The following is a 10,196-nucleotide window of genomic DNA, read 5'->3' on the forward strand; positions in this document are numbered from 1 at the left end:
TTGAAAAAAAAAAATAAAAAAAAATAAACCATTGCTAAGAGCTTTGCCGTATCACATAAGATCATATTAAATAATATTTCATGACTAAGTCTCCAGCACGTCACACTTCGGTTCCTTTTTAAATTTTATATACATTATATTAATATTCTATACGTAGCGTTCGGTGAGAAGGTATGAAATGTGACTAGTCAATAATCGAGTTATATTCTATCAAAGTTGTGGTTGTTGTTTATATGCTTTTAGCCTGTAATATTGTTTTTTACAAATTATTTTCGACTCATTTTCTCGCCTACACTTTCAAAAACACTTTATCTCAAACGTGACCCGAAGCTTAATCATACGTCTAAATCGTTATCTATAATGTAATAGTGACACTAAACACACACGATTCACCATCAAAATAATTTCTCATACATACAATTTTAATGTCAAATTACCGTACTAATCCAATGTTGAAACAAGATGTGTTATCAGTAATATTATAAATTCAACTTCCACATCGTAGGGGTGTTTTAGGCATATATGCGTCTTGTAAGTTTTAGTTCTTATATTAATGTTAGTTAAAGATTCTTACAATAATAGATACAAATTGATAATTAAAAAAAAAAAAAAAANGAAGACAGAATATTACAGTCTAACATGAACATAACCTTTTATTTTTTATTAAAAGATTAAATATTTAAACCCTTACAAACTAAAAAAAAAAAAACATAATTAAATAATTAAACCACTCTTAAATGGGATTGATTCTATCCGCTAATCAAAACTTTTATAATTGATTTAAAATTGGACACTTTGGTATAAAATTAAATTAGTTAAGGATTAAAAACAGAACAATACGGGTTGTATTAACACAAAAAATAATGCGGGTCAGCCTTCCCAATGGATCGACATAATCGGGTGATTTAAAAAAAACAAAAATAAAAATATTGGCAACGAGTAGCATTTATGAAGCAGCTAACTGAACAAGACAAGGGCATATGAGACAACATTAATTTATTTAATGTTCTATTATATTTATTTACCCTTGTTTTTATCTTAATTCATTTACTCATTTGTATTAAATACGACAAAAAATACAAAAATTCAAATAACCTCACGTCTTTTCAAAGCTACACCCTAAATTCTTTTGAAAATATTATTTAAGTAATATAAAATAAAAGCACCCCTTCGATACTACTTATTAATTGAAAATTCATTCATCTGAATTCATTCATTTACTCATTTTGTTATTCGTGCGAGCCCAAAACATGTATAAATAAACAAGCCACCGCCCCATAAGACCAAGCCATGCATACCCTTCAAAAGCAGATCCAAAGCACTCCCAAAGCTGCCATTATGTATAATCCTTGCATAATTTTATCACTCTTCTTTGCCCTCATACTCTTCTCCGCCCTGCCTCTCACGGAGGCGGCCGGCGGGAGGTGGCGGATGCTGCAGAAAAGCGTCGGCATTGCCGCCATGCACATGCAGCTACTTCGAAACGACCGCGTTGTGATGTTCGATCGCACCGATTTTGGTCCTTCTAATCTTTCTTTGCCAGGAGGAAAATGCCTTAGAGACCCTAAAGCCGTCGTAAAAGTCGACTGTACGGCCCACTCAATCGAGTATAATGTCGTCGCCAACACTTTCCGACCACTCATGGTCCAATCCGACGTTTGGTGTTCCTCCGGCTCTGTTTTCACCGACGGCACTCTCGTTCAAACTGGCGGCTTTAATTCCGGCGAACGGAGAGTCAGAACGTTTGAGCCCTGTTCCACCTGCGACTGGAAGGAGATTCAGTTGGGATTATTAGCCAGGCGGTGGTATGCTACTAACCATATTCTCCCCGACGGCAGACAGATCATCATCGGCGGCCGGAGACAGTTCAATTACGAATTCTACCCGAAAACCGCAGCAACTCAAAAACTGTTCGATTTGCCCTTCTTGGCTGAGACCAACGACAATAATATCGAAAACAATTTATACCCATTTGTTTTTCTTCAACCCGATGGGAATCTATTCATATTTGCCAACAATCGTGCGATTTTATTCGATTACACCAAAAACAGAGTCGTCAGGACATTTCCGGCAATTCCCGACGGCGAGCCTAGGTGTTACCCGAGTACTGGCTCCGCCGTGATGCTGCCGTTGAAATTGGATGCTAAATCCATCGAAGTTGAGGTATTGGTGTGCGGCGGAGCTCCGAAAGGGTCTTATACTAAGGCCAATCGAGGGGTTTTCGTTGAGGCATTGAAAACTTGTGCCAGAATCAAAATTACAGACCGGAATCCCAAGTGGGTCATGGAAACAATGCCGCAACCCAGAGTGATGGTTGATATGTTGTTGCTTCCAAACGGCAACGTTTTGCTCATTAACGGAGGCTCCGCCGGTACCGCCGGGTGGGAACTCGGCCGTAAACCGGTTTTGAACCCGGTTCTGTACCACACAAACAACCCTCTCGGTCGGAGATTCGAATTGCAAAATCCGACAACGATTCCCCGAATGTACCACTCGACAGCGATTCTACTCCGCGACGGTCGTGTTCTGGTTGGCGGCAGTAATCCGAATTCGCTATACAATTTCACCGGCGTGCTGTTTCCTACTGAATTAAGCTTAGAAGCATTTTCCCCATCGTATTTAGATCCTGAATTTTCATCTTTCCGACCAGCAATCCAATACCCAATTTCCCCGGCGAAGGTCCGCCATGGACAAGCATTGAAGGTGGGTTTCACAGTCCCCGGAAGAGTCGCCCCGACAAAGGTGTCGGTGACGATTCTGTCGCCGGCGTTCAACACTCATTCGTTCTCCATGAACCAGAGGCTGTTGAATCTGGGGAGCAGGGCGTTTAGACTTAGAGGGAGTTCGAAATATGAAGTTGAAGTAACAATTCCGGGATCACTTATCGTTGCACCGTCGGGGTATTATATGTTATACGTCGTTCATCAGGAAATTCCGAGCGAGGGAATCTGGGTGCAAATTGCTTGACCTAAACTGACATCAAATCCGTGTGCTTCGTGTTTTGGTTCAAATATATTTTCTTTTGTGCTCTGATTTTTAATTGTCAATACTTAATATACACAAGGAGAAATTGACTTGTTTCTCAAGTAAATAAAGGTCGTTTGTTTCACAGATCATCATAGGAGGGGGCGTGGATTTGTAAATTTGGTCGGAAGTAAATATTTTGAATAATAATAGCTTAAATTATGATTGGTGTTCAGTTGACTGTTAAATGCGAAGGTAAAAATGATATGAATGCATGGTTTAATAAATGAATGACATTAAAAGTTTGTCCAAAATTAGATGTTTTGGTTGTCATGGCTTTCGAGATGGAATATTCTTGATTTGATTCGTAATGGTTTAATTAATGGTAACATAAGCATATAACTATTTTTAAGGAATCGGATTTGTTGGAAACTTCTACTTTGCAATAGAAATTAATGTTGAGTTGAGTGTACCATAATGATTATCATTTTTTTTAAATGGTAAAAGTAATTACAAATGCCAGGTCATACTACTTGATATATTCTTCTGCCGACCTTATTATATAAAAGAATGTGCATACACATCAAATTAAAATCCACATGCTTATTATTTTTGGTTTTGGGATAGTCAGAATTAATGATTAAACAATTACATTAAAATAATGGGACCGGGTTCAGAGAATAGAAGCCAAAGCCGGAATGTCTGTCGGGGAGAATCAGGAGCGGTTGTTGTTTTCGGGTCAGACTGTGGATGCCCGAACTGAGCCTGAACCAGGCCCATGAGATAAGTAGGCCAGGCCCATTCAGGCCTTTTTACTTAGTTGGACCGGGCCCATGGTGTACCGTTTATCCGCGACAAGATTGATAATCGCGAGGAACAGTTAATCGGGTCACGGGATGGAGACAACGTCGTCCGACCGTTCCAATTTCCGAATCGGAGAGTATTCAAACTCTCTCCTTCGCCTTTTCTTGTACGGTTCGGTTACTCACGGGGTTTTTGCAGTTGCAGTCTTTTTTTAGTTTGAAAAGAAAAATAATATTTTTAAATGCAGGAGGAGGAGAAGGAACGGTCGAGATTTACGAAGAAGAGGAGACCACCTTAAATTTTTAAAAGAGATGAATTTATTTTGTTTGTGAATTGAAAAATCATAATTCTCGGAATGCCCAAAAACCAAATCCTCCCCCTACCCACCACTTTTGGTTTTTGGTTTCTTTATTATTATTAAAAACATTTATATATTTGCGGAGCTTCCCATTTGGATTAGGGTTTCTTGTTGCTTCACCTTCTTCGTCCTGGAGTGAAAAAAGCTGATACCTTCCCGATCTCTTCTACTAGCCGTTACACTTCTCATTTCCCGCCAATTTTACCTGTTCTTTACCCATTTCCTTTCTTTTATTTTTCACCCCCTTTCCCTTTTCTCTTCCTCCTCTCGGTTTTTGTTGCCGGCGTCCTTTGAACTTCTTTTGACCCTTGCTCTCTCTGGGCTTCCGGGTAAAATGTCTTCGCTCGACGCCGGTTCCAAGGTCGAGGAGGTTAAGGACAAGGAAGACAAGGCAGGGGAGCTTTTGTTCTGTGGTGCTACCTGCTGGGATATCATTGGTCGGAAAAAAGGCTCTGTGGAAGGCAACTTGAGTTCTCCCACTCGCCTCCGCCCTCTCGTCGGAGTTGACATTCGTTTTGTTGCTTCTGGTTGCAGTAAGTTTTTGCTTTTCTGTTCAGCGCTACAGATTTTGTTGTTTTTGCGTTGTTTTTTTAGTTCTAAACTAGACAGAGAGGTTGGTTGATGTATTTTATGGAGTATTCAACTCTGATCCTGCATTGCAGTGATGTGGTTTTTGACGTTTTGAATGTTAATGTTGGCGTAGCATCGTGTCATTGTGTGGCATTGGACGTGGAAGGGCGTTGCTATACCTGGGGACGCAATGAGGCATGTGAATCTCAAAAAGCGTCTTTTAAAATGTATATATAGATTATTATTTATTTATGTTTGACGTGTGAAGTAATTTGTGTTCAGAAAGGTCAATTGGGTCATGGAGATTTGATTCAGCGAGATAGGCCTACAATAGTATCTGACCTTTCGAAGTATGTTACTATGTTCGCCGGAGGTTTAATCGGTTGGATACTTTAGGTTTGGTATGTTTTTCTAAGACTTGATGATTATGTACGTTGTTAGGTATAAGGTGGTTAAAGCTGGAGCAGGGAGAAGCCACACAGTTGTGGTTATTGAGGATGGAAGTTCTCTATCTTTTGGTTGGAACAAACATGGCCAATTGGGTTCAGGTTCAGTGAAAAATGGTGAGTTGAATGAAATAGAGTTTTAAATTAAGGTAAATGTTACTTTTTATGCTGCATTGTTAACTAGTTATGAGAAAATATGACTTGTGCCATACAGCAGTGGATATGGCAATTCGATGTCACTGCTTCTTCATATTTCATGTTTAAATTCCTTTTCTAACGCACAATCTTTCATGTACTTGATCTTTGTTTCTTTTCCTTGTTTTGTTATTTAGAGATTGAGTCGTCTCCTGTACGTTGTCTTGTATCTGAAGTGAAACATACTGCTTGTGGCGGCGATTTCACTGTGTGGTTATCTTCTATTGAAGGAGCTTCCATACTGTATGGTTTGTGGATATGTTTAGATTCTGTTTTCTTCGTTCTTCTTGTTCGTAGATATCAATAGTTACTCGGCTTTTTGGTTTCTCAGTACTGCAGGTCTTCCACAGTATGGACAGCTTGGTCATGGAACGGATAATGAGGTACTATGCAGTGGTTTTACTACTTTTTATTCTATGCTTTTTAGTTTGAATTGAACAAATGAAGAATCTTGTGCTGTTTATCGTAAGAAGCATTGCAGTCCGGTATGGGATTACCAAGTGTGAGATAGTATTTTCAAAATTGTTGTTCAATGTGAAATCTTGTTTTTGTGATTTAAATACATATACAACCTCAGTGTATGTTCTCAAGTATTGGTTGTGATTGTTGAAAATGCACTGATCTACTATCAACTTACCTCGAAGTTTACTGATTTTCTAGTTTTTCATCTATTCCATGCTTATCAATGGTGAATACAGTAGCGTATGAGTTGAAATGCATGTTTTCTCCAGCATTTTTGTGCAGTGTTGTAACGTAATTAGTGAAATGTTTTCAGTGGTCTTGCTGCAACTCATGTTCTCGAAATGTGACTGAATTTTGAACTTTCGTTTTGTAGTAATAATCTGAGAGATTTGATGTAATTTTACGCACGTGCATCCTTATTTGCGATGCTTGCCTAATACAATAGGCTTTGTTATACTCATCACGATACGGTATGCTAAGACTTAATTTGGTATGAAGCTTTACATTTCTGGAAATGTGATTACAGTACAACACAAAGGATAGCTCAGTCAGACTTGCTTATGAAGCCCAACCACGCCCCAGAGCTATTGCTTCTCTTGCTGGAGAAGAAATTGTTAAAGTTGCTTGTGGAACAAATCATACAGGTTTAGCAATATATCTTCCTCTATGGGATCAGCCACTTTTGAAGCCTGTTGGACATGCTTGTTGTTGTTAATACTTCCATTTTCTGTTTGTTTTTTGCTTAATGAAATGCAGTGGCCGTGGATCGTAATGGCTTTGTTTACACGTGAGTATTGTCTTAGGCTACTTTCTGGATTTTAACTTTGTTTTGTCGCATCGTGGATTCTAATGGATTTGTCTTGTTCATGTTTACTTTCACTCTTAGGTGGGGCTTTGGTGGTTATGGAAGGTCAGTGATATGGACCGGCTCGGATTTGAATTCCTGCAATTCCACAAATGGAATAAATTTTCTGGCTCTTCTCCTCTTTATCTTGTTTTCGGTCTCCACTTCCGCCCTCTTCTTCCAAATTCTCGCTTTTTGTTTATCGAACTTTTTGGATGTGTTAATTTGCAGACTTGGGCATAGAGAGCAGAAGGATGAATGGGCCCCTCGACGCGTTGATGTATTCCAGAGGAAAAACACGCTTCCTCCTGATGCTATTGTTTCAGCAGGGTCTGTTAACTCTTCTTGTACTGCAGGTACCACTTCATAACATGAGGGCTTCTGTTGCTCTATTTTCAACTGTTCTCCAGATTATTCTACAGTTTTTAATTAACTTTCACAACCCTCCACTCATCTATATGTTACTTTTGAGTTCCTTTGTCCTTTTTCTTTTTATAGCAAGAACTCTTTTAGATATTGGTATTTTCTTTCCTTCTTTCAGGTGGGGGGCAGCTATATATGTGGGGGAAAATAAAAAATGCAGGAGATGACTGGATGTATCCCAAACCTCTCATGGATTTAAGGTTTTGGCCCTTGCTATTTGTTACTTTATATAGTGTTTTTGTCCCCTTATTATTTGTAACGGCTCAAGCTCACCACTAGCAGATATTGTCCTCTTTGGGCTTTCTCTTTCGGACTTCCCCTCAAGGTTTTTAAAACACGTCTTCTAGGGAGAGGTTTCCACACCCTTATAAAGAATGTTTCGTTCTTCTCCCCAACTGATGTGGGATCTCACAATCCCACTCCCTTTCGGGGCCCAGCGTCCTCGCTGGCACTCGTTTCCTTCTCTAATCGATGTGGGACCCCCCAATCTCTGACACTCGTTTGTATTTCTCCTGTTATGGCTTTTCTGTCTCTAATTATTTCATATATTTCTTTTTCAAGCTAGTTTGCTTCTTTTTTTTTTTTTTTTTTTTTTTTTTTTTTTTTTTTTTGCACTCAGTGGTTGGAATATAAGGTGCATGGATTCGGGCGGCATGCACCATTTTGTGGGTGCCGATAACTCGTGCATAAGTTGGGGCCATGCACAATATGGAGAGCTGGGATATGGCCCAACAGGGCAGAAGTATGATCCTTTCACTATCCAAAATGCTTCTTGCCTCTCTAATTGTTTTTCTCTCGAATGTTTTCTTATGCTAATCTCTATTGTTCAGGTCTTCTGCTGTACCCAAGAAAGTCGACATCCTGGAGAACATGCATGTCGTAAGGTAGATCATTATTTTTATATGCATATATATAGAGCCTTTCCTTGAATATTTTAGGACGTGATAGATTTTTTGTTTTTGCTTTTGCTTTAGTGTTGCATGTGGTGTTGGACACTCGATGGTTATCGTTGATAGAGCTAATATGGCTGACCGACTTGATCAGGTAAGAATTTTAAAGTATTCATTCATCATTGTCCTCCACATTTAACGACTTTGAAGTTAGAATTTTGCCCTTATAGTTGAATAAAACCTCGTAAGAATAGTCCCGAAAATCCCCATAAACAGTTGAACCTGCCTTTCCTTGCTTCTCTTAGCCATTTTCTGAAGTGCAGTGTGTTTGAAACTGCTGTATTCTGCAATGACATTCCTGGACAAAGGGATACTGTTAGCATTGTTGCCATCCTATCGTCACTCTTTCTTGTTTTTTGTTGTGTACACATTTCATTTTTACTTGGGTAAAAGGTTACTTCTAACTTTTAATGGCTTTGATGACAGCTTGATGTACACGATGGCAAAGCTTTTGATGAAGGTATGGTATGTTCGAGTTTAACTAATAAACAAGAAAAATGGTTGTTAAGGATAATCAAGAGAGCCTTGGCCTGTGAAAAGTTGAGATTAAGGAGGATTATGGTGGGAATTCTAGAGATTAAGTTACTATTCTTGATGCAGAGAATGCAGCATCGAATGCAGTACCACAGAATAAAGGTTCGGCGGTCAAGCAAACCCCGAAGGCTGCTAAAGCGTCGCAGAACGCGAAGAAGAGGAAAAAGGCTAAAGATTCATCTGAGTCAGAGGAGGAAGAGGAGGAAAATGAAGATGGCAGCAGCAGCGATGAAGATGAGGCGAATGGGCTGTCGGATTCAAGTGAACAATATGGGAGCAAAAGTAAGGGTAGAGGAAGACCAAAGGGTGGTAAAAACTCATCTGGCGGAGGAAAAGGCAGTGGCCGTGGACGGGGACGCCCCCCGTCAAACAAGAAATCAACGCCTTCTCAAGGAAAAGCGGGAGCAGGTAAGAGAGGTAGACCTCGAAAGACATGAGGACAAGACATCTACCCTTCAAATAGTGTAGGTTTTTATTGGTGATCCTTACTTCAATTCAAGTGAAATCAGCAACTCTGTTACACCAGACTATTCCTGCAATTTTGAGATTATTTCACCACCATTTGTTTTCAATGATATGCTTATCCAGAGATGATGTCACTTACTTACCTAATGACATTGATGATTCAGAACTTCACCTAGTTTTTTTTGAGCTATGAAGGTATATCTGAGTGTAAAAACATTACAACATTCTTAGAGTTAAATGGAAAGCTTCTCTTTCATGTCATTGCCATTAAGTTACCTCACAGAACAGAGCAGCACTCTCAGTACCTATCATCTTGGTTGTAAAACTGGAGGAAGTTTGTGCTGGGACCAATCTGAACAATCCAAGTTTGCTTCTAATGCAAGGAACGGAAGAGAGCGTGTCGGGTGGTTCGTTCTCGATTTCTTCATTCACTCCTACTAACTGAGCTTTACTGGAGAACGGCATGAGATGTGGAGGAGGACCCATCTTGAAGGATCCTAACGTCTCAACCCCCTCTTGTATTACAGAGTTTGTGCATAATATTATTCTCTCTTGTCTTTTCTATCATCTTTCCAGATCATAAAGCCAACGTTCAGAGTAACGTTTTATGTTTGCCATACTGGCAACACTGTCACATTCTCTCAAAAAGGAACCAAAAACTTAACACGCTACACAACAAACCAGTATGGCAACTGGGTTTGGAGTGTATAAAAAGAGCTTCCACGGCATTCAAATTCAAAGTTTTAACATTTGTTTTTGTGTTTTTGTAAGATGGCTCAGATCCTCCGACCGCAGTATCTCTCGAGAGGAAGCCCCTGGGCCTTGTGGGAACGAAGTGGCTTAAACAGGGACATACGATGGTTCCTTGTGGGCGTAGTAATTTCAAAATCAAGGCCAGTTTTAGTACACTCTACAGTTTGAAGGATTCACATGATTCTTGGCAATCAACCCATGTGAGTGTGGCTCCACCAGACATCCCATGGTGGTGAGGTCCTTTGCTCTGTCATATGCTCTTGTTGGTTCTTCAAACATTCTTCGCTAAAACAATTATTGTCTCTCTTGTCACCACCATTTTGCTTCATTTCAACTCCAAATCCTTTATTAAATCCCCCATTTTGCTTCATTAAATAATTTACTAAAATTTATAATGTGAGATCCATATCAATCTGTGAGGAGAACAA

At 39.5% G+C, this 10,196-nt stretch overlaps 2 protein-coding genes across 2 annotated transcripts; both read left to right on the forward strand.

Annotated features, from left to right (window-relative positions):
- Nucleotides 1-1,266: 1,266 nt before the first annotated feature.
- On the forward strand, nucleotides 1,267-3,186 carry LOC111480917 (aldehyde oxidase GLOX-like). The gene has a single exon (XM_023126153.1). It carries the CDS (start codon nucleotides 1,291-1,293, stop codon nucleotides 2,965-2,967), a length of 1,677 nt encoding a protein of 558 aa, XP_022981921.1. The 5' UTR covers nucleotides 1,267-1,290; the 3' UTR covers nucleotides 2,968-3,186.
- A 1,274-nt stretch (nucleotides 3,187-4,460) lies between these two features.
- LOC111480919 (protein RCC2 homolog) lies at nucleotides 4,461-9,276 on the forward strand. The gene is made up of 16 exons (XM_023126155.1): nucleotides 4,461-4,659; nucleotides 4,830-4,891; nucleotides 4,979-5,046; nucleotides 5,138-5,259; nucleotides 5,475-5,580; nucleotides 5,669-5,720; nucleotides 6,326-6,443; nucleotides 6,556-6,586; nucleotides 6,686-6,709; nucleotides 6,875-6,999; nucleotides 7,185-7,266; nucleotides 7,686-7,808; nucleotides 7,897-7,950; nucleotides 8,041-8,110; nucleotides 8,443-8,476; nucleotides 8,617-9,276. The coding sequence occupies exons 1-16, from the start codon at nucleotides 4,461-4,463 to the stop codon at nucleotides 8,985-8,987; spliced, it is 1,641 nt and encodes a 546-aa protein (XP_022981923.1). The 3' UTR covers nucleotides 8,988-9,276.
- The last annotated feature ends 920 nt before the right edge of the window (nucleotides 9,277-10,196 follow it).

Source organism: Cucurbita maxima, unplaced genomic scaffold, assembly GCF_002738345.1.
Source record: "Cucurbita maxima cultivar Rimu unplaced genomic scaffold, Cmax_1.0 Cma_Scf00006, whole genome shotgun sequence".
NCBI classification, from domain to species: domain Eukaryota; kingdom Viridiplantae; phylum Streptophyta; class Magnoliopsida; order Cucurbitales; family Cucurbitaceae; genus Cucurbita; species Cucurbita maxima.